Raw genomic sequence first — 25,000 nt, 5'->3', positions numbered from 1 at the left:
TATAGTAGAATTTGTGATAGAATTTGGTGATGGATTTATTCTAAATGTTGTGATGGATTTATGTTAGATTAGTGATAGAAATTTGTGACATATTTATGATAAAAATTTGTGATAGATTTGTTCTAAATATTGTGATGGATTTGTGTTGGATCAATGATAGATAATCCATCATAAATTTTCATCACAAATCTATCACAAATTTCCATCACAAATCCATCACAATTTATGATAGATTTTGTTTTGAATACTATTTACTATTTGTGATAAAAATTTCTGTCATAAATTTTTTTGACGAAAATTTTTATCACAATTTTTTTTTTGTGACTAGGTTTTTAGCGACAGATTGTTTCATTATAAAATATATTATAAAAAATATTTGTGACTGATTTTTAGGCTTCAGTGATGGAGAAATCCATCACTAAAATTTTATTTTATTGTACTTTAAAAAGTATCAAATTTGCCCTTCTATTTATTAAGAAATTTCAATATGGTCCTATCATTTACTTACTAGCAAATAGAGTTAGCTTACCATTTAATGAACGAAAATGTCCCTTGCTCATATAAGAAGAGCATGAGGAGGACAAAGCAGTAAGGAGGAAGGGGAGGAGGGGGAGAAGGGATTGCTAATGAGGAAGGGACGGATGTTTTTTCGAATTGAACTATTTTCTATGGATCACCGATCGCATTTGTTATAAAAAAATATTTTCTATAAATTTTTTGAAGAAAAGTTTCTCTCTAAAGTCATGTTTTGGTATCCTGAATCCCATCCCTTTTGATAAATTTCTTAGTATCACAATTTGTCTTCATGAGATTCTTTAGCTATTCTCTAGCTTTTTTCACCCATCTCTCATTAGTTCTTGTTTCAGATTACAAGAGAAGAAGCATTGCTGGAAACTCACCCAAGAAGCCAATGAGGACAATGGGCATTTTCACAAAGTTGATGGTCTAAGGTCACAAAATTTAGCGAAAGAAACTAAAAACCTTAACACTACAACTACATCAGTAATTTCAAGGAAAAGGATTTTAACCGAGAAGAATGATGCTCCCTTCTCAAATTTTTATAATATCTATGATAACGTAATGACACAAGCAAGTGCCACAGTGAGTTTGGGCCATTTCGATGCACATTCACCTATCATGTCCCTTGGTTTAAAGGCCTTTGAGTCTGGTGATCAAAATACAATTAGCACTGATTGTTCTCATCCAGCTCCATTATGTGAACAAATTCCTTGAAATTTCTTAGGGACTTTAATAGGATTGTTTAATGAGTATTTATATAAACGTCAAAGAGAATTAACATGTGCAATTTATGGTATTAAAAAGAATGGCTCAGAAGAAAATGAATCTTTTGATGGAACTAAATAAGTAACAGAAAGAGATAGAGGTGCATTGGTTGAAGCTAGAACATTAAGTAGTCTTAACTTAGTGGCTGAACAAATGTGTGAGGAGGTAGTTAGTTTTAATGAGATTTAGGAAGCATATATTGAAAAAAACACCAAGGTAAGCACAGATCCAGGGAATGAAAAATTTGAGATTTGGAGAGTTGAGTCCATAGAGGTACAAAGTATTGCTCAATTTTTGAATGAAATTTTTCAATTTTTAGAAAAAAAATTACTTGATATTGACTCATTAGTTGGTCAAGATGCACAATTTGATCTTTGTAGTTCTTTTGAACTAGAGAAAGATATTAGAGAGGAGGCACAAGTTATGGGCAATGTGGAGGTTGCTAAATATTTGCAAGTTCCTCAATCCAAAATGGTTTCAAGTAAATTATCCAATAATCAGAGGCTAGAAGAATCTAAAATCATCAATAATTCTATTATAGAATTGAAATGGGACCGGATTTCATTTTTTGCATCAAAATATGTGTTTCAACTACTATATATCTTCATATATTTGTCAACAATAATTGTGTTCAATGGCTTGCACAAGCACTTCACATAGTTCTATAAGAATTCAACACTTGCTTCTCATATTCTTCCTACACTCAAATCTGCTTTTGAGTTAGCACTCGAGAAGAAGAATAGTTTACTTGCATTTGCGAAGGAAGAAGAGGAGAACAAGATAGTGATTTTGATGTCTAGCTCATTGTGATGAACATAAGAAGTTTATTGGAGTTCAACCATCAACAATGAAATTGCTTGTGGAGTTTCCAATCATAAATGGAATTGTCTCTAAAATATGTTCTAATCAGAAAGTGAGAAGAGGGTTAGCTGACTCAGTTGACAAATCTCAATTCTCTCAATCTCAAAGTAAGATGTCAGTGAAGAGGAATCTTTCATTTTCAGCTAGTAAGGTTTATCGATCTCTTTCAGAGTCTTTATTAGCATCAGAGTCCATTTCAACTAAAAATTCTACTACTGAGAAGCTGTAAAGAAAAAAGGTCAGTCATGTTTACCTTTCCGAATCTAGCTCGCAAAATAAGATGACCACATAAATCCATATAATCCATCCAATCTCCTCTCTCACTCTCTGTTTCTTCTCGATTTTCTTATTTTGTTTGCTCTATTTTTGGAAGAATGAGTGAGAGAGAGATAGAGGCGGAGAAGAGGAGAAAAGGAGAAAAAATTGGTGTAGGCATGGGGGTGTATGTTTTCTTCTCTCTATCCTCTCTTTTGCTTCCTTTCTAAATGGATAAAAAAATATAAGAACTTGATTAAGATGCCCCTATAGTCTCCTTCTTCCTCTACACCCCTATTTTTCCTCCTTACTTGATTTAGTGTTTGTTCTTCTTCTCTCCATTTGATTTAGGATTTATTTTGATGTTAAGGATATTTTGGATATTTTATAAAATGATGATACTATATGATGGTTATGTGATACCATTCCATTAACGGAGATAATGTTGGATGTATGCCTTAAAAGTCAATCTTGGCTGACACATATCATATTTTTAGGACATAATTTTGTACTTATTGGATATTTATATTGTCATTCATATTTTATGTGTCTATAAATCATCTAAAGGATTAACAAAATGATGACACATATTCTCAAAGAGTTGAGAATTTGAGACATGTATCATTGATGATTAATTCTTAAATTGCTCCTGGTCATAGGATCATAGAGATGGTGATTGATCCGGATAGACCAGTGCACGGATCGCTTCTTTCGGACAGATGAATCTCAAGTTTGCGGTGTAGTGACACTGGAGCGAGAATGCAGGTAGTTATTAGAGAACAACTAACACTAAGCGTGATCAACATGAGAAGTCACATGGATGTCTGCTCACTCGTTAGTAACTTTCTCGATGCTGCAGTTGTATGACTAATTCTTTGACCTACGGTGCTACAGCTACTCGCAATGAGGCTGCTGGAGTTTGACTACACATAAACATGGGTCTCAATGAGTCTTTGTAGTGGATGTTGGTGACAGTTGATCCACTATAAGAATAGGATGTACACTTAGATGGAATTTATCAATACTAGCAGAAGAAAGTATCCTATGGGATTTAAGAAGTTGAGTCTTTAAGTCTATGACCATAGCAGAGTGATTAATGAAAAAGAGTTTTCATAAAAATCACATATGGACTCGAGCTAATTGAATCTATCATATAACTAATGATGAAGTTTGACGATTCATCCATGATCTGCCATCTGATCGAGACTCATAATAGAAAGACTGTCTCATATGTTAACTGCACCTAGAGATTCATCACCTTTTATTTCGCTGGATTGTCACTATATTCTGTTAGGTGTCACTGATGAATTGTAGACTCATGAGTATCATCTTGATGATCGATGATCCTTATTGGACAGAGTTGGAATGGTTCCAACCCATTGAAAGGAGTTTTAATAATATTATGATAGAAATTACAATATATCTCACTATCAGATAGAATAGAACCTATAGGATCACACACAAAGAAATTTTTGACTGATTAGATGGTTGAATTACGATTATGAATCGTGATAAGATTTGATTATCAATTTGATTGATGATTGATCTAATATAAAAGTTGCAATAAGTAACTCGCTAAAAAGTTAGTGAGTTATAGGAGGATTAATTAGCATTTAGATTGCTAATTGGCTCAATTTGATTGAGCTATGGGGCTTGCATCAAGTCTAATTAAATTAGATTTAATTTGACTTGATATGGGTTTGATTTAATCAGGCCTAATTGAGTTATAAGATAACCAAATTAGATCAGAAGATAATTTCTTATTGAATTAGAATTTGGGTTTGACTTAATTTCTAATTAGACTAGGATCTAAATAAGAGTGTTTGAGTTTCTATTTGGACTAAAATTTTTTTTTTTATAGGTGCACCAAATCCTAATTAGATTAAGATTAAATTGAGTTTAACTCAAGCATCAAAAAAGAGTTCAAAAGGATTATGACTCCTTCTCTAATTAGGTGACATCTAATCTAAATAGTTTGGGCTCCAAATCAAATTTGGATTTCAATCTATTTAGATCTAATCAGTTCCTAATATGATTAGGATTGGTTAGAATTTATTTGGTTTAAATCTGCCACCTAAATAGGAGTCCTAAGTGGTTTGGATTTCACCCCTCCATGCACCATAAAACCAGCCCCACGTCCACTTGTGTTTATCACCCAAAATACCTCATGTCTTCCCTCTTATGCGTGAAGTCCATGTGCGTGTAATAAGTTCATGCCACTCCCTTATTTACCGTAAGATATGGGGCGCACAAAAATAAGGTGGTGGGTGGCATCAAAAAGCTAGAGTCCAAGGAGAGTTGGACTCTTATCTCCTTCCTAAACTCAATCTCCTATCTCTATTTAAACGTGGGATCGATATGGGGTGCTGAACCAACCAGATATGATCAGATTTTTTAAGCCAAAAAGAGGGGAGGCGTGCATGAAAAATCCAAGGGTTGGGCACGGTGAATAGGTCCTTGGCGTGAGGTAAGTAGGTGCTTATCCCTTCTTTCTTACCAACAACCAAAGGTTGGTTGTTTGGACCATATCTCTCTCTCTCTCTTGTCCATGATTGGACATAGACTTTTCTTCTTCTCTTTGTTCAAAAGTTGGATAAAATTCCTACATCTCTAGTGTAGAGATTTAGTGCATGGATTTTAGGAAGAAAAGAGAAGAAAAAATTTTTCTCATGATCTCTAGCGTGGAGATTAACATCCTCCTATGTTCTTCTTCTTCTCTAAGATTGTCTTGAGAGAAAAGAAGATTTTCAACTATCAAGATGCAATCTCTGTAAGGGAGCTAGCACTCCGGTGAGATCAATAAGCTTCTGATCAGATCAAAGTCTCGTGTGGATATATGTAGAGGTCGGATATTTGTACGGCTTCAAAAGACTTTCGAAAAACATCCATGATCATTAGTTCATGGTGAAGATCGATCGATGTCAAGGTATGAAATTTATTTATTTTTTTTTATTTGATTTTTGTATCTGAATCCTATGTCACATATGATGATCTTGTTTATGGTTTTAAGATTTGATCTCATGCATGCTTAAATTAAATTATATTTAATTTAAAAAATTTTAAATTCTTCTGCGTACTCATTTTGAAAAATTTTTGCATGCATGAAACCATAAAACTCCAACAGATAGATAGCAGAATCATATTGAAATATTTCGATAATTAAAAAAATTAGTTTGATATTTTTTAAAATATATGAGATATAAATGAAATCGAAATAAAATTAAATATATGTTCTTATAATTTATCTTATTTTTTTTGATAAAAAATTATTTAATATGGTTAAACAGGTTATCATGGATTAAGAAATTGAATGTGGTAAAATGCCCCCATATAACTTGTGGGGGATAGTGTATAAATTAAAAAACCCATCCTCTCACGTGTATATCACGTGACTACAATCCCAACCGTCTCCGTCGTACAGAGAGGTTCCATTCGGACAAACGCATGATCACCGCCATTTATTAACATCCTGGCTCATGGTCTTTTTCGCATTGTCCTTTTTGTGCGAGTCGGTTGCAGACAAAGTTTCCCCGCCTCGACGAGGTGAGCCGAACTGTGGTCGCAGCCCTAGAGCGAGAGGGAGAGGGGGAGGCCATTTTCCCTCCGGACCTCTCGATTCCCCTCATCTATCTCTGTCTCTCTCTCTCTATCCCCCCATTTTCTCTGCCAACCAAGAGAGAAGAGAAAGCCCTCTCGAAGCTCTGATTCCCCTCTCTAATCGCGGATCGTAACCGGATTCGTTTCCTTTAGGTTTTGGGCTCCCGATATTTGCCTGGCATGGGTGCCGACGGCGATTCCGGCAACGCGGGCGACACCCACGCTGTCGGCAGTGGCAATAGCGCCACCGTCCACATACGGTGCTCTAATGGGTCGAAATTCTCGGTCCAGACCTCGCTTGGTTCGACCGTCGAGGCGTTTAAGGCTGTGGTCGCCGGGAGCTGCGACGTGCCGGCTGAGCAGCAGCGGTTGATCTATAAAGGTCGGATCTTGAAGGACGACCAAACCCTAGCGAGCTACGGTGAGTCTTGGACCCTTCCCGGATTTATTTATTTTGTTGTTCGCGTAATTTTGACTTGGATCATTATTATTTCTTGCTGCTTTCTCTGAAATCTTGATTTGCTCTAATTTGTTAGAAGTAGGATCTTAGTGGCTGGTTAAAAATGTTTTCTTTTCTTTGATAGTTTGACTACCTTGTGCTGTCTTGATGGTACCGCCGTGCATTTTGCTGTTCAGTTTGTGAAATCAGAAAATGAAACCTGGTAATATGTCTCGTTTTCGTTCCTTCGCTTGTCTTCTTACTTGTTTTATGTAATTCTAGGCATTCTTGGATCTATGCTTTTGGGAAATTGGCTAGAAGAATTGGCGAGAATTCAGTAATGATTGGTGTTATTTGTCTATAGTCAGTTAAAGGTTAGAAATCCCCTAGTTTTTGTTAGCTTTAGGTTCATAGATTTTTGAATACGACAAGGTTCCATTATGAGATAGTTTTGAGCAATAATTAAGTGAGAGCTGTCCAATGAGCAAGATTATCATGGGTTACTCATGTTTGGCTTGATATTGGTGAACTGTCTAATAAGCTAATGAACTGAGCTGAAGTTAGGTTTATAAGCTTGAGATAAAATGGGCCAAATGCGACGAATGCTAGGCTCAAATAAGATTGGTTATCATGGTAAACAAGCAAATAGGCACGTGCCATGCATGTTTGACATTATAGAGCATTGTTATTATTTCAACTCACCTACCTTTAGATTCATGATGAGTTCATATTGCATTCAAACACAATGTAAGAAGAGTAGATATATCAGTACATAACGAAAAAAAAAAGAAGGAAATTGTGCGATATTCCATTGCACCTTCTTTCCTAATATAATAGAATATTTGATAACAACTTTTATTCTACATGCTATTATATTTTATTACATCTTCTTTCCTAATATAGTGAGATATTTGATTGCATTTTTTCCAAATATTTCTTGAGATTTCATTGCATTTTCTTTATTTTCTTTATTTTTAGAATTAATGTAAGGCCATCTTGATCTAGAAAGTTGACTGATTGAATCTATAGGAGAATATTCCAAAATTTAAGATCGTCTCTTCTTGATATGGTATAAATATATTTCATAATATAATATAAATATATTTCTTAATATAGTATAAATATATAAATTAGTTAAAAAATTATTTTTGTATAACATTTATAGGATTACAACTAGTAGATCCTAATTGGATAGCTGACTAGTAGATCCCAAGATGATAGCTACTATATGTATTGCTTGATGAGCATATTGGCTGGTTTAACAATTGATGTTAGACTTATCGAACTAAGATACATCAACGTGGTGTCTTTAGACTAAATCATTTCCATTCTCATCTTCATGCTCCCCTTCAATGTCTTGGAACTTACCATCACCATTCAGTTTCATTTCCCATGTATAGAGTTGATCATGGACTGGGCCTCGAGCTGAAACTATATTCATCTTTGGTCGGGCTTGAGGCTGGGCCTATTTAAAGTTTGACGTTTTCTGTGGCCAAGCTTGGCCCATGATCAGCTCTACCCATGTGTTATGTTTTGTTCTAGTGTTGCCATTGGAGTCTTTAGTGACATTTTGTCTCATATGCAATAATTAGAATGCCACGTATCAAAACTTATTGAGTGATAGGGTTCCAATTAAGAGGGTTAAATTGTTGGAGGCATGGCCATTAGCCTCCATATTCGTGCCAAAGCTGGATCTATAGAGATCAATGGAGGAGAGGAAGACGAGGATGGCATTGTGGGGAGGAGGGACATCTTTCCTTAGTTGTTGGATCCCTTCTCAGTCATTGAAAGGTGGGAATTCTTTATTGTACACATCTCTAATGCCCTTTCCTTTCACTTGTTGGTTTTTCTCCTCCACTTCCGATTCCCTACTCCAAGATACTGATTTCTTGACAGATTTTTATGGAAGCTTGTAAGCCATCACATTTGGTATACTTATGATGGATCATTTTCAATCACACTAATTCAGAGAAGATTGAATAGCTATAAACAATTTATGAAAGTTAGATAACGTCCAAATTTTGCTTGTTATATCATAGATATCGCTATATTGTTAAAGTAAGTTATATGGTTTAGAAGTCATCATCTTTGTATATAGTAGCAAGGACAAGGTTCACCAAACCGATACTAGAGGCTGATCAACGATCATTTTAGTTTGGTACGGGTTTGTATTGTGTTGTTCCCATGGCACACCGAAATAGGAAGAACCGAAGAGGGAGGGGAAGAGGGAGAAAATGAGAGAGGGAGAGGGAGGGCTGAAGGTAATCCTAACCCTAACCGGAGTGTGCATCGAGAGAGAGACAGAGAGAGAGGGGCTAAGGGAAACCCTAACACCAACTTGAGCAAGAGAGAGAGAGAGAGAGATTGAGAGGGAGGAAGGGACTTAGTGAACTCTTGAATGCGGATGATGGTTGGGGAGGGGGCTCTCTCGAACATCCCAAGCAGGGGGGAGTAGGGAGTCAAATCAGCATGACGGGTTAGGGTCAGGAGCATATTGAATAAATAGGCGAGTTGGGAAATGAATCATCGTGACTTGAACCAAGGATGGAACCATTTGTGGGTGTCTCAAATAAATTGGTTGAACAATGTTTGTCCTGACTGGTTTGGTTCGGAACAAGGTTTTCTATACCGGTACCGGTGGCCGGATCGGCCGGCCGGCGGTACGATACGGTACGTCTCCATTCCGTTCCGAACCGAGGCGAACCGACGAAGGAAACCGGGAAAGAAAAAGAGAGAAAGAGAGAGAAATAGAGAGAGAGGGAAGGAGAAAGAAAAGGAGGGAGGAAACTCCGTCGGAGGCCCTCCGGTGGACAGCCGTGGCCGTCGGGTGGCAGAACGGCCTCCCGCGGCTCCGCGCAGGGAACAGGAGCGATCCGTCCCTGTTTCTCGATTTTTTTTTTTAATTTTTTTTCAAAATGAAGTCGGTAAGTGGTTTGCCGACTTAATTAAGTGAAGTCGGCAAATCACTTGCCGACTTCGTTTTGAAAAAGCTTTTAAAAAAAAAAATCCGAGAAACAGGGACGATCCATCCCTGTTCCCCGCGCGGAGCCGCGGGAGGCCGTTCTGCTGCCCGACGGCCACGGCTGCCCATCGGAGGGCCTCCGGCGGCCCCTCCGGCAGATCTCCTTCCTTCTTTTTCTTCCTTCCTCCCTCTCTCTCTATTTCTCTCTCTTCCTCTCTTTTTCTTCCTGGCAACGGCATGTACTGTTTTGCATGCCGGAACCGTCTCGGTTCCCTGCCGGGACGGTTCGGCACGTCCCGTACCGGGCGGTTCGGCCCGGTATGGCAAACCCTGGTTCGGAACGCCTTGAAATGGTTGGTTCAGCACGGTTCAGCCTTCCTTGAGAAAAGATGATCGATAAGGTGTATATTCATCTTCTTGTTAATCTTTCATTGATCTCTAGTTCTTTGTTTTTGGATTCTCTACTAAACTCTCAGACTTGCTTGGAAAATGGGATCTTTTCTCTTCCATTTTGCTTACAGTTAAGCATCTTCTTTATGCTTATGATGATGGGTTGGATCATAGCCATGCTTTTGTTATCATTTCAATGTTATCGAAAATCCACATGTAGATTGTTCTATAATGATGCATTTATTGAATCATTTTTAAAGGAAAAATTGGTAATACTGCTTCTACTCTTCAATGTAAGCACTGCTCATTACCATAGGCCTTTCTGGAATCACTTCTTTTGCTGTTTGCGTATTTCTGGCTTGGATCATTATTATTTCTTATTGCTTTCTCTGAAATCTTGTTGTACCCTAATTTGTTAGAAGTAAGATCTGAATGGATGGTTAAAAATACTTTTTGCTGATGATCTCAGCTACTTCTGCTATCTTGATTGTACTGCTGTGCAATTTGCTGTTCAATTTGTCAGTCGAAAAATGAAATTTGGTAATACGTTTCTCCCTCTTTTCTTGATTTTCTTCTTTCTTGTTTTGTGTAGTATTAGGCGTTCTTGTGTTTATGATTCTGGAAAATTGGCTAGAAGAATTGGCGAAGACATGGTCAAGATTGGTGTTATTTTTATATAGTCAGTTAAAAGTTAGAGATCTCCTAGTAATTTGTTAGCCTTAGATTCATAGATTTTTCAGTATGATAAGATTCTATAATTAGATAGTTTTGGTGATAACATAAAATACAATAATCATCTTTGAGAGCTGTCCAAGTAGCAGGACATTCATGAGTTAGTCATGTTCGGCTTGATATGGTGGACTGTGTGGGAAGCAAAAGACCTGAGCTAGAGCTAGGTTTCCAAGCTTGAGATAAATTGAGTCAAACACAGGCAATACTAGGCTTGAACAAGCTTGATTTTTATCAGATAGACACGTGCAATGCATGTTTGACATTATAGATTGGTGTTATAATTTTAGTAAATTTACAAATAGATAGGGCTGGAAATTAATCGAATGTGGATTGGATATTGCTATATCCATATTTGTATCCATTTATATCTGACAAATATGAATGCAGATACCAGTTAGATTCGAAAATTCATATCGATAATTGTTTTAAATGGATGCAAATGCATCTCGGATATTGTAAGTATGAATATAAATATGGATACAAGTCAGATAGTTAAACTTTGTGACCATAAAATCAAAGATATTACTGAATAGAAGGTAAATTATGTCAGTGATGTGTCAATATGGTTATTTGTTTTCCTTAAAAGTTTATAAGTGCTATATAAGATTAAATAGGATTATGAATAGAACCGGATATTTGAATATGGATTGGAGAGTTATCGGTCTATATCTGTATTCGTTTCTTTTTGACATATATGGATATGAATATTACTTGGATGCTCAAATTTATATCCATGTAAGGATAGGTTCGTTTACAAAAACATATCCAAATGGATACTATGCTTTTCACTTTCACCCAATAGATAAAGGAGTACAGAACAAGCAAAATAGGAAATTGTTTAGGATATTCTATTGCTTCTTCTTTCCTAGTATACTAGAATATTTGATAACACCTACTATCCTATATACTAATATGTTTAATGGCATCTTCTTCCTAACCTAGTGAGATATTTGATTGTATTTTCTTTCCAAATATTTTTTTGATATTTGATTGCATTTTCTCCTTTTCTTAGAATCAATGAAAGGTCAATTCATCAAAAAAGTTCACAGGTCGAATCTATAGGAGAATATTCCAAAATTTAAGACCATATTTTTTTTAATGTGGTATAGATATAACAATAAAGATATTAAAAAATTATTTAGTTTTAGATATAACAATAAACATATTAAAAATTATTTATTTTTAGTCTTAGATGTTGATGTACTTGTAGATTTACAATTAGTAGATCCCATCTGATAGCTGCTATGTATATATCTTGATGAACATATTGGTTGGAAGCCTGGGACATTGAGGTTTAACAATTGATATTAGACTATCAAACTAAGATACATGAACCATGGTCTCTTTACGGTAAGTCCTTACCACTTCATCATGATGCTTCCCTTCAATGTCTTTGGACCTGCCGTCAGCATTCATTATCATTCCCCATGTGTTGTGGTTATGTTCTTGTGATGCCATTGGAGGCTTCTGTGACATTATATATGTTGTGGATAAGGGCTCAGCCCGATACGTGACGTATTATCCGCTCAGGCTAGTGGACCTCACGGTTTTGCTCTTTAAAAGGCACCGCACATAGGAAGGATGATCCTCTCCTTATAAGTGTAAATCCATCTTGACTCACAACCAACGTGGGACTATTGGTGCCCTCCACATTATTAGAATTACAACAAAGCTCCTCAGTCAAGGAGGACTCCGATGTGTACAGTCCGAAGAGCCCTACAATCAACTGAGGTGGACCTCAACTTCAAGGAACCGAGGCAAACCTCGACCCCTATCTGACGTGCCATTGTTGTGGATAAGGACTCAATCCGACACGTGAGGTATTATCCGCTCTGGCCTGTGGGCCTCATAGTTTTGTCCTTTAAAAGACGTTTCATGTTGGAAGGATGATCCTCTCCTTATAAGCGCGAGTCCTCTTTGACTCATAACCGATGTGGGACTATTGGTGCCCTCCACATTATTAGAACCAAAACAATATCTTATCTACAATAATCATGGATCAGAACTTATGGAGTGGTGGGGTTCCAAGCAATAAGGTCATTGAGTGCTGTTATCGCCACATCGACTTGAGACAAGCAATTTGACCTGTACGAGACTGAATCAATGCCAAGTTGGAACAGTTTGGCACCTTGTTTCAGTTTTCTTAATAAACCTCACCCTCCTCATGGTTCGATAATTTGAGAGCCTTCAAGGTTCTCTCCTTCACTCTCTCTCACCCTCTCTCACTCTCTTCCCATCCACCAGTGGGGCCTACATCAAAATCCACCCAATAACGGTCGCTGAGTCGCCCTCAATATGAATATGGTCAGCTCTCAGGACGAACCTCGCATAACTGATTACTAGTCTATCAACCAATTTTTTGGGAAGCTTATAAGCCATCATGTTTGATACCCTATGATTCTAAAGCTGACATTTTCTGTAACTGTGCTAGTTCAAAAAAAAAAAAAAATAATTATATGAAAATCAGTTGAACACATCAGAAAAATAGGTTTAATGAGTTCAGTTTTCATTAGCTTCCAAATCTTGCTTCTTGAATCATACATAATTTCCATATTGTTAAAGTAAGTTCTTTGTATATGCTGACAAGGACTTAGTAAATGGATGTTCTTTTCATCTTTGTGAATCTTCAATGATCCCTAAGTTCTTTTTGTTTGGGGTTTTTAACTAAGCTATGAGATTTGCTTGGAAAATGAGCCTTTTCTCCCAGACCTACTGATTGTGCGTCCATTTTGCTTATAGTTAAGCATCTTCTTTGTGCTTATAATGATGGGCCAGGATATTATCAAAGTCATGCTTTTATTATCATTTCAGTGTTATCGCAAAGCCATGTATAAATTGTTCTTTAATTGTTCATTTATTGAATCATCATTTCAAAGGAAAATTTGCAATTAATAAGCTGATTCATTCTATAATATTTAATTTCTTTAGATAATTGATATTATGGGCTCTTGCTCCCCCTTTTTCTTAAAAAAGAAAATTTATCCTTCCTGCATCATCTAGTCTTGGTTTAGTCTACTATTACACATTTTCTAGTACTTCTACCATCAGAAATAATACTGAAAGTTCTACTTCATAGATGTCGGCTTGTTTGGTGGTTTTTTTTTTTTTTTTTTTGATCAATGTGTAGCATTTCATTCTTGTTGCATCACATATTCTTAGTTTAGTCTGCTACCACACATTTTGTAGTGCTTTTACCATTAGAAATAATACTGAAAGCTTTACTTTATATACTCCAGCTTGTATGGTTGGGATTTCTTTGACAAATATGAAGCATTTCATCCTCACTGCACCATGTACTCTTGATTAGTTCACCACACATTGTATATTGCTTTTGCCATTAGATAGAATACTGAAAGCTATGCTTCAGATCCATCAGCCCGTGTGATTGGAAACTTTTTGATGAAGGTGAAGCATTTCAAAATAATTTCCTCTTGAAATTGGCCTTGACCACCATAATTCCTTCGTATCTTGATGCTTGCTTGAGTGGTTTGTGACAAGTAGGATCGGGCTAGGAGCATGCTGTGCCTGTTAATACTACCCAAGGGATGTGATGTAAAGCTTTTGAAACGATATTGTGGAATTTTGCACTGGAAGATAGTTTAAGCATGAAAGAAGAAAGTGAAATTTAGGTTTTTAAGTTTCCTTGGCAAATTTGGTTCTTCTTCGTTTCAGAGTTTGAGAATAAATTTAAGGGTTTTTTTAATTTCATGGATACAGTGATGAGCTTTGGATTCTTAGAGTATGTGGTGGTGCTTTGACTCTGCTTATTATTTTTTAAAGCTAAAGTGAATAGGGCCCTCTATTTGTGACTGGTCTAGTAAGCTGATCAGTGATTCAATGCAGTTTTCTTATGGTTCTGATCATTGGAAAAGTAAATTGAGATGGATTGGTGCTTTGACTGTCTTTACTGTTAAAGATTTTGTTTTAGGAAAAAATCCAACGTACTTAAGAAGCACTAAAGAGGGGATGCTTTTGACCTGTGTTTTGCTTTCTATTTTATAGGGGTTTAAGGCAATCCATATATTTCAATTTATGGCTCTTCGGATGCTGTAGTTCGACCAACATTGAGCTGGTCAAATCGGCTGATCCCTTTGGACTATTTATTTTGTTTTTTAACTTTTCTGGTTGATATGTTTGTTTGATTATGTAAGTAGTAAATAATTTTTGGGGTTTAAGGTGTTTAGCTAAAGGAATAGAGAAATCATGGGTACTTTTAGATGTTTGAAAGGTTACTTTTAGTTTTGATTTGGTTGAATGGGTTTAATTTCTGCAATATTTGGCAGTTCAAATGACTTGATTTAAAAATATTAAAAATTTGAAGTACATGACAATTCAAAATAATTACCAGAAAAATAAGGAAATAGATAAATAAATCAAGTTAGGACATATCTCATTGATCGTTCCAACGTATTGCATAAAGATCTCGTAGAAACAAGCATAAATGGCTTCTATGAAGATTGCTAATGGAGAGGAATAACAATGTATCTCAATTCTATAATTTCTATTTAGTTTATTTGGAGTAAATATCTGAATATCTAAATGATGTGGACATAGGTAATGGAAGATCTTATGGTTTTCAATCCTGGAAGATTCATCAAGAAATTTGAACATTGAGGAGTGTATTCACTAGCATCATTAATGATGATCTTTTTGAGAAATATGAAGATTTGTGATATCTCTATTTGCTCTTATCATTATTTAACCTTAGTAAATTATTTTCTTTTCGTGAGAGGGCGGTTGAGTCAAAGTGATTTACCATGGTGTGGTAAAAGGAATCTCTTTAAGTTGGGACCAAGGTTTTTTGTACCGTGCCGAACTAGTTGGTACATCTCGTATCGTATCGAACCAGCTGGTACATTCCGTACCATACCAAATCGGTGGGGAACCGGCATGGTTCAGCTAGTTCAATCGATATATCGAAGGAGGGAGGGAAAGAGAGGGAGAGTGAGAAAGAGATAGAGAGAGAGGAGGAGAGGGAGGGAGGTGGGAGCCACCGAAGGTTGGCGGTGGCCTGCTGCGGCCGTCGGAGGGCCGCGGAAGCGTCCGCGGCTCAATCGTTGCCCGATAGGGCTTTGAAACGAGCGAGAAAGAGAGAGAGAAGGGAGGAGATCACTGGAGATGGGAGGATGGGACGGCGGAGAGGCCGCTAGAGGAATCTGGGTGGCCGTCATGGCCATCGGACGACAGAAGCAGCGTGGGTGGCATCGTGGTCGTGGAATAAGGGGCTGTCGCCCCTTTTCATGCGTGGCTCTTTTTTTAAAAATGAAGATCAATAATGAAGCCGACAAACCATTTGCCAGCTTCATTGTTTAAAATATTTTGTTAAAAAAATTAAAATAAATGAAGTCGGCAACCGGACTGTTGGCTTCATTTTTCTGAATTTTTTTTAAAAAAACTATTAAACAATGAAGCCGACAAACCATTTGCCGGCTTCATTTAAGTTTTTGTTCTTTAGAAAAGCGCGCGCGGACTGTACTGTTTGGCAGCCACGGCGGCCATTCGGAGGCCATCCGGCGGGGCTTCCTTCCCCTCCCTCTTTTTCTTTCTTCCTCCCCCTATCTCTCTATTTCTCTCTCTTTCTCTCTTTTTCTTCTCCCGGTTCGGGTCCCTTGCCTTCGTCGGTTCGCGTCCCTTGCCTTCGTCGGTTCGCGTCGGTTCAGTACGTATGGTACGGAACTGTACCGTATCATACCGTCGGCTGGCTAATATGGTTGGTGGTACCGATTCTGGAAACCTTGGTTGGGAAAAAGTAAGACTAACCAAGAAACAAGGTTATATGGTTAGAAGTAAAAGGTATAAATAAGCCTTCTTTGATAGTTATATTTAGATACTCTGGAGCATGGTTTACTGAACTATGCCGAATTGCTTGGTTTAGGGTGTTCCAAACCTAATTGGTTGGTTACCAGCATGGCTCATTACCTTGGTTCGAACAAGGGTGGAGGGGGGGGGGAGAGAGAGAGACAAGAAAAGAGAGGAGGGAGGGAGGGAGGGGGAGAAAGAGAGGGCTTGGAAAGGGGGAGAGAGGGCTCAGATGCCCTAATCGAAATAGGGATCCCCTCCTTTGCTTCGAAATAGAGGATGCTTTTTTATTTTTTTGTTGATTTTGAACTAAAGTTAGAAGTGAAGTTGGCAAACCATTTGCCAACTTCGGTTGGAAGTCTGCAAAAAATTGAAATTGGCAAATTGTTTGCTGACTTAGGTGAAGTCGGCAAATGCTTTGCAGACTTCAGTTTGATTTTTTTTTAAAAGAAAAAGAAAGGAAATTTATATCATCAACTAATGTTGTTGAGAAGATATCAAATTTAATGAAATCATGATTGTCCAAGAGTTATAGTTTTTTATTTTTTTTTAATCAATATGTCATCAAATAATTAACAAGGTTTACATTGTATCTTGACCAATATTTCTGACTCATTCAATATTTGCAGCTAAGGCTAGCTGTATTTTCTTTAAGCAACAACATTTTATAGTATTCCATACTTCCTCTCAAGTACATGGTGCCCAAACTCTAGCTATATCTATCACAAATTGGAGATAAATAAGTATTCCATACTCCCTCTCAAGCACATGGTGCCCAAACTCTAGCTATGTATCACAAACTGGAGATAAATAATGAACCCCGAGCTTAATAATTTTTTAGCTCAATTATTTTCTCTTTTGTTTCAGAAAATGTGTAAATGTAAAACGAAGATAAAGGTATTTGATACCGATGCTAACATGCAATAGGCCAACATGCTGATCTATGCTGAAAGTGTTGATCGGTACTTCGGTCCTTGCAGTAGAGGTATGAGGTCTATACACATGCAAACTCAAGCCTATTGGATAAATATGAGGATTGACAAAGGTATAGTGAGGACAATGAATGGATAAACTTCATACTTACAGATACTAGTAACTTAACATGAGAAACAAGCCTCAGATGACTTGAGTGGATTTGCCTTGCCAACAATTGGTTGTTCTATATGCAATTTGAAAAAAGAAATAATGTACAAGCATCAATCAAAAGTTTATATTGGGGTAGAAATTGAAGCTGCTGATTGAGTCATCAGTAGTCTCTCTATTTTTTGAGTAGCAGCAGTCTTAGGAAGTGGGCTGTAGAATGGAAGTAGCCTCCCATAAATACCCATAGATCCTCAAATCCTAGTGAAGGCAGGATTTGAACCTAGACCTCTTTGGCACAACCACCAAGAGACTTGGCCGGCTTCGTTAGTTGGCTCCTTCCATTGGAAAGGTCTCTTGGTGGTGTAACAAGTGACCTGGAATTAAATACCGCCTTCAATGGGCATTGAGGGTTAGGGTTTTAAGGGAGTGCTGGCCCCCATTTCTCAGCTGATTGGCAACCACAAGAAAAAGGACTGGTGGTTAATGATGGTCATATTACAAGAAAGAAGAGGTGTGATGATATAACGATCGGTACAGTGCATAAGTTGATGGTTGATCATGTCATTTGGAAATCGGGTTAGATATCAGAGGATGAAACCCCTTATGCTGCAAGGCTCAAGGAAATATGAAAAAAAAACATCATGAACCAAGATTGACATTATTTCATTCAAATACCACCTCGAGATATTTCAAAATCACACAAAGTCATCCATAACTTAAAAATAACATATGCCTTGCTGTCATATAATTGGGGTAGTTCCCTGAGGTTAAAACTATAGTGTTCCTTGGGATAAGTGTTCCTATAACATTTGCTTTGCAAAATTAAATTGTTAAATGCCAACAATAAATTGATATGTACCCTTTTTGTCATCAAAATTCGAAGACAGGCTTGTTCCAATCGATGAATAGCTTTAGACAAATTGAAAATCCAGCTTTACTATTCTAGGATATGTTTGTTTGTGATTTATGTAGATTAATGCCCACTGATCCTCCTTATTCAGCCAAACAATCATTTGTGCTCGAGGTTAGAGGAGCTTGAGGGAGTAAATGAGGAATTTTAAAGAAATTGACCGGTTTCATATTAAAAACTGCAATGCAGGCCTAAAGGTCCATACCGGTACTAGCTGATAAATTACGTACCATGATATGGGCCCTTATTGACCCAGTTTGGCCAGCACAGTAAATTCACTATGTCAATGTGGGTTGGATCAACCGGTATAGACTGTAGCGAAGTGGTAGTTGAATTGTCAGTTTGGCCCCCATTTTTACCTTTCTAGCTTAGTTAACCCATATAAACTATTAAAAATATTTTGCCAAAATGGTGAAATAAAATTTTCACAGTCTAATATAATTAAATATGAATATATCAAAATGCCTCCTCAGCAGTCCTAATCTGATTGTATCAAACAGTTCGCTTAAGAAGTGATATTGTCATCTCTTTTAATTGAATCATGGTCATCAACTACAATAAGATTCTGACCTCCCTAATAAAATGCATCAGTTTAATATAACTGTCAGTTATATAGCATGTTGATACTGTCTTGCGCATAGCTAAAGGAAGAGAAAGTTACCTGTTGGTTCTTTAGCTAATGAAGTCATTATTTTGCTTTAGTAAGAAATCTTTTCTTGTTGGTTTTTCAAATTTACATTAGATTTCCACAAAGGAAGTGCATATGTCTACTAGCACTCTATCATTGAAATGAATGGTTAATTCTTAGGAAATTGAATAGCAATATAGAATAGGCTGTGTTGCATCGAGACTATATGAGCATTCAAAGGCATGAGAGGGTAAGAAGTGTATAACGTAGTTATGTAATACCAATGCATGAAATTTGTAGAAAGATGGTGTTATGAATTAAGGATATAATCTACAGTTATTTGATAGAGGTGTATTTTTTATGAGCGTGATGATTGAATGATAGAAGCATGGTTGAGGAGACAAGTGGAAGACACCAATGGTAATCTAACAATATTATGATATAGAAGAGGAGAATGTTTCGTATGCCAATTTAATATAGCTGAGGCTTCAAGTTGTTTTCTTTTATTATCTTGGCCTTTGTTTTTGCTCTACTTGGCATCTGATCAAATTTACCTCTGATTTTCATTTTATCTTGGTTAGGCTTGGAGTCAGATCATACTATTCACTTGGTCCGTGGTGCTGCACCATCATCAGCTAATGCTCCTGCATCGAACCTAGGAGCTTCAAGGACTCCAAATGAAGGTAGTGGCCTTGCTGGAGCTGCTTCTGGAGGTTCACTATTTCCAGGCCTTGGTATTAATGGGCTAGCTGGTATAGGGGGATCTGGTTTATCTGGGATTGAATTTCCAGAGCTTCATCAGGTGCAGCAGCAGCTAACTCAGAACCCCAATATAATGAGGGAAATAATGAACATGCCTGCCATCCAGAACCTTATGAATAATCCCGAGTTGATGAGAAATATAATCATGAGCAATCCACAAATGCGTGAGATTATTGACCGCAATCCTGATCTTGCTCACATCCTTAATGATCCCAGCACTCTGCGGCAGACACTGGAAGCAGCAAGAAATCCTGAGCTCATGAGAGAGATAATGCGGAACACAGACAGGGCTATGAGCAACATTGAATCTTCTCCAGAAGGATTTAACATGCTCAGGCGCATGTATGAAACTGTGCAGGAACCCTTTCTGAATGCCACAACCATGGCTGGGGAGAATGGTATGGGGTCAAACCCGTTTGCAGCTCTTTTAGGCAACCGGGGTGCCACCCATAACAGAGATCGGTCACCCAACCCATCAACTACTGGTTCAGAATCAGGTACTGGGTCTCCTGCGCCAAACAGCAATCCACTTCCCAATCCTTGGAGCACCAATGGTGAGTAGCATATGTTCTTTATGATTGCTTAGTCTTTGAAGTTTGATGTTCTTCATTTTCATCTGGTTACCTAAGAAGTTAATTCCACAGCCGGAGGTGGGCAAGCAGTAAACACTAGTTCAACTCCTGCCAGCAATGCAAGGGCACCTGGCATTGCTGGGTTAGGTGGAATTGATTTGCCAGATCTGGAGCAGATGGTCAGTGGAGTGCAGGATTCTCCCCTTCTGAGTCAAGTTATGCAAAATCCAGCCATCATGCAGATGATGCAGAACCTCCTTTCTGACCCTCAGTATATGAACCAGGTATAATCTGCTTTCCGTTGTATGATTCAACCCTTGGTGTGAGGTGTCTTATTTTGTGATCGTTTGATTGCTGCTAGATGCTTAGATTCAATCCCAATATGCAGGGCCTGTTGGAAACCAATGCTCGGTTAAGAGAGAGGTTGGAAGATCCAGAAGTTTTTCGCCAGTTGACTTCTCCTGAGACAATTCAGGTACCTTAGTATATAACTATTCTCTGCATTTGATTTTTTGGTTCCTTTTGGTATGAACAAAACAGCTCTTTCCTGCAGCAACTTTTATCCTTTCAGCAATCACTTTTGTCTGTGATTGGTCAGAGACTGTCAAGCCAGTAAGTAGTCAGATACCTAATACTTATTTTTTAGGGGATATGTTTTTCATGTCTGTGTCATTTTATTTTTTTTCATGAAATTTACAGCATGGTTTCCTATATATTACAAATTAGTGTTTCAAGTCTTGTACCTTATTGGTGAAGGTTTGGTCACTATGATATGCTCCCGTATTAGCAAGTGGTACACCATTGGAGTTTGGAACAGTAGCTGTACCATGTGCTGGTATGGGGTGCATCGCGCACCTGTAGTTTGCAGGTATTGTGCCAGGTTGGCTGATAGGGTTTGATACTTGAAACCTTGCTCTGGATTTTCATTTATTTTTAGTCTTGCTTTTTTTTTTAAAAAAATATACTATATTCTGTTATTTCTTTTTGGCAATTTTGTCCATTATTTTCCTTCTTTTGTTGCTGTGGTTCTTGAGCATTTTTCATTTTCTTAATTTCATATTTTCTATGATTTTTCTCTTTTATACTTGTGTATGTAACTAGCTATATTTGTTACCCGCTGATACATGAATTACCGTTGATTTGGTTGCAGGGAACAAAACCAGACAGGTGGTGGGACAGGTAACTAATAATCTTGTTTGGCTATGAGTTGATTTTTGGCTATTCCACCTTTCTTTAGTCAGTTGAGATCTGTTTCATTTCCTAGTATGTCCCTGGTGTATTGTTGTATGCTGGTGAGTTGTTGGTGAAATTGATTAGATGTTAGTAATACATTTGCTAATTTTCCATATCATCGGATCAACTCTTGGATCATTTACGGATGCTTGCCTATTAATACTCTGATTATTGGCAAATAATCAGAGTGTTGGTTTTCAATTGTTCAATACGACTTCACCACTTATTGAATTATTCCCAAGTTATAGCTCTTGTATATTGTTTGTCTCATTGATATTGTTTGTCGCCTCCATTTGCATGTATTGGTTGCAACAATATTTTCGTGTATGTGTATGCATTCAGAAAACCAGTCTCTGTATGTGTGTGTCTATCTATCTTGTTATGTGTGTGCTTTGTCAATTCTTTTCTAGTTATTTATGGAAGTTGAATCTGTGGCTGATGTTAATGCTTACGCACTGGACTGATTTAGTTCTGGCAAACATGGGATGCTTTTTGTTCCCGTGCTGTCAACATTTCCATTGCATTTTCTAACGTCACTTGGCCACAGGTACACCTAACAATGCAGGGCTGGAATTGTTGATGAACATGTTTGGTGGGCTTGGTGCTGGAGGTCTTGGTGTTCCAAATACCTCTAATGGTGAGTATCCTACTATTTCCATTATTATGTTTTAGCAAGATCCACCGTCTCGGTACCGGATCTTGTACCAATTCCATCCTATTATAGTAAAGCTCGGCATACTAAGTGTCGGTATAGTATGGTACCACATATAGGTTCAGTAAGTTACATGTGGTATGGCAAACTGTGCATTTTAGTATCTTTTAATGTAATGAAACCATTCCATCTCTGCTGAACTTGTGAAATGAATGCTATTCTTGTCATTGCAGTGCCACCAGAAGAGCTTTATGCAACCCAGCTATCTCAGCTTCAGGAAATGGGTTTCTTTGATACTCAGGAGAACATCAGAGCACTGAGCGCCACCGCCGGTAATGTCCATGCTGCAGTTGAGCGGCTCCTGAGAAATCTTGGCCAATAGATAATTATGAACTGAGAATACCTTCCTATTCCATAGTAGCCTACATTATGTGGGTTTGTAAGATTCTGTCAGTTTCACCTGTCTTCATAGCTTCAAGACAGCAGAACGCAGATTCAGCTTCTATTCTTGGCATGGAATAAGCAGAGGTAGGGGCTTATTAAAATTTTTATGTTGGAGCATTGTTCATGTATTTCTATTCAGATAAGGTATTGAGTCTGTTATAAATGTACATACTCAACTTGAAGGCTGTATCTTGTCCAATGAACTGTACAAGCGCCGTATTGGGTTGGTTTATGTCGTTGTTTACCATTTCTATTTCAGCTTATTACCATATATTACTAGATTTACTGAAATTGGTGTATTTAGGTGAGGGATGGCAAATCCTTGAAACTTCAGGTTACTGCAAATTTCTACATTCGAGCCACTAAATCTGTGACAGCTTGAGTCCAACTAAATTTCCCGTGAAATTTCAATATACTGATTTTGGAGCTATGATTTAATGGCAATATTTTTTCGACCTAGTGAGTCAATCACAACTGTGGAAGATTCTGCCCCCATTTTTTTGTCTTATCCTTTTCTTAATATTGGTTTATGGTTCAGCCAATGGTAACAAAATCGAATACTGTGCATGAAGAATTTTTTATCTATTTATGATTAATTTTTAAAAAAATATTAAAATAATATGGAGCTTAAATTATTTATTAAAATATTGCTTAAAAGTAATTTTTTTAAAGGATGAATTTTTTTTGTCAATTTACCAATTTGATCGTCAGATAGAAATAAGTCATTCTTTGATATAATCATTTTATAATTTGCTTTTTAATAAAATGATTTTATCCTTTCTTTATTTTTTTTTTGTGTTTTTTCTGTTTCCGTGCCTTATTTATATTTTTTTATTTTAAGTTAATATTACTCTCTATTAAATTTAAAATATAAATATAAATAAGTAAATAATTTTTTATTTCGAATCAATAAAAATATTAAAAAAATTAAAATTTTTAAGAATAAGAAATTAAAATTTGGGTTTTAGTTTAATTTTTTTTTAATTTGAAATTTTTAAAATTTTTCTTTCTTTAGAATGAATGGGTTAAAAAATTTTAAAATTTATTAAAAATTATTTTATGACTCACTATCAATTTTAATTTCAAAAAAATATATATTTTGTACCGTCTTTCATATAGATGTTAGTTTTCTGATTTAAAAAATTTTAAATTATTTTAAATTAAATTTATTTTGTCAAAATTTATTGAAGTCAGTTGGACATAATTTATGACTATCTATCGTTATGGATCTTGAAAATTTTTTAAGTCAGGAAACTAGCATCTATACGAAGGGTTATATAAAATATATATTTTTTTAAAATTAAAATTGATGGTAATTGATCATTGGATGTTAGTGAGTCATAAAATAATTTTTAATAAATTTTAAGATTTTTTAATCTATTCGTTCTGGAGAAGAAAAATTTTAAAAGTTTCGAATATGAAAAAAATTTTAACTAAAACTCAAGTTTTGATTTCTGATATTTTTATTGATTTCAAATGGGAGTTATTTACTTATTTATATTTATGTTTTAAAGTTAATGAAGAATAAAATAAATGAGAACATTAAGGAGAGAGTCGTCTTATCAAAGGGTGACTTATAAAATCGTTCTATCAGAGAGCGATTCATTTTTCTGGTCCATTTGGTTCCTAGCTGACGGTCAGATTGATGAGTTGGCAAAGAAAGTCATCTTTTAAAAGGATGATTTTTTTCTGAGCAGTATTTTCATAAATAGTTTGAGCTCGATATTATTTTGATAATTTTTTTTAAAATTAATCATAAATGGATAAAAAATTTATGCATGAATGTTGAGAAAATAATCAATATTTCACTGCCATTATCTAATCTTGAATATAATATCACTTATCTGTTTCACATTTCTATTTAGTGAAGATAAATTGGAATAAATTTGGTCTTGTTGGGGAATGATCGCTTGGATTTGGCAGGAGTCCAGCGTGGCAAATCGAACCTGTAGGGAGATCTTTCTTTTTTTTTTTTTTTTAAAAGGGTTGGGTGGGAGATCTTTTTTCAGTATTGATCTCGTGGTGAGGTTGAAACTGGATTTGATGTGGATTATATATCAATATATCCATATCCATATTTATTTTATTTGATGAATATAAATATGAATATAAATATTAATCAGATTCAAAAATTTATATACATATTTATTTTAAATAGATACGGATATAAATTGGATACTGAAAGTATGGATATAAATATTAATATAAATAGAATAATTAAAATTTATCATTATAAAATTAAATATATTACTAAATGGATGATAAATCAAGTTAATAATATGTTAATATGGTTTATATTCCTCTTAAAAGTTAACTAGTCAAAGTTTTGCCCGTTGTGCAGGGCCAGATGCATAAAAATAATTTTTTAAATATTATTATCCTATTTTTCAGATATTG

The 25,000-nt window shown here is 36.2% G+C and overlaps 1 protein-coding gene and 1 pseudogene across 5 annotated transcripts; both read left to right on the top strand.

Moving 5' to 3' along the window:
• The first annotated feature begins 1,239 nt into the window (after positions 1–1,239).
• On the top strand, positions 1,240–2,374 carry LOC105042677 (uncharacterized; annotated as a pseudogene).
• A 3,494-nt stretch (positions 2,375–5,868) lies between these two features.
• On the top strand, positions 5,869–22,835 carry LOC105042653 (ubiquitin domain-containing protein DSK2b). Of its 5 annotated transcripts, none has more exons than XM_010919939.4 (9): positions 5,869–5,943; positions 6,151–6,418; positions 19,522–20,256; positions 20,347–20,558; positions 20,636–20,749; positions 20,828–20,886; positions 21,425–21,453; positions 22,055–22,144; positions 22,393–22,835. In XM_010919939.4, exons 2-9 carry the CDS (start codon positions 6,178–6,180, stop codon positions 22,539–22,541), a joined length of 1,629 nt encoding a protein of 542 aa, XP_010918241.1. In that variant the 5' UTR covers positions 5,869–5,943; positions 6,151–6,177; the 3' UTR covers positions 22,542–22,835. The 5 variants fall into 5 exon arrangements, 3 of the variants coding, with proteins under 3 accessions (XP_010918241.1, XP_010918242.1, XP_010918243.1); XM_010919941.4 differs by lacking the exon at positions 5,869–5,943 and adding an exon at positions 6,582–6,659 and having other exon boundaries at positions 6,291–6,418; XM_010919940.4 differs by having other exon boundaries at positions 5,893–6,418; positions 20,663–20,749.
• The last annotated feature ends 2,165 nt before the right edge of the window (positions 22,836–25,000 follow it).

Source organism: Elaeis guineensis, chromosome 4, assembly GCF_000442705.2.
Source record: "Elaeis guineensis isolate ETL-2024a chromosome 4, EG11, whole genome shotgun sequence".
Taxonomy (NCBI): Eukaryota; Viridiplantae; Streptophyta; class Magnoliopsida; order Arecales; family Arecaceae; genus Elaeis; species Elaeis guineensis.
Note: the sequence above shows the minus strand (reverse complement) of the source record. Positions and strands in the feature narration are given on the sequence as shown.

Excerpts from the sequence above, each read along its gene's own strand:
- LOC105042653 (XM_010919939.4), top strand. The coding sequence starts at position 6,178 with ATGGGTGCCGACGGCGATTCCGGCAACGCGGGCGACACCCACGCTGTC. Across the intron at positions 20,559-20,635 it reads ACCCTCAGTATATGAACCAG|ATGCTTAGATTCAATCCCAA; the intron begins GTATAATCTGCT and ends GATTGCTGCTAG. Across the intron at positions 20,750-20,827 it reads CTTCTCCTGAGACAATTCAG|CAACTTTTATCCTTTCAGCA; the intron begins GTACCTTAGTAT and ends TCTTTCCTGCAG.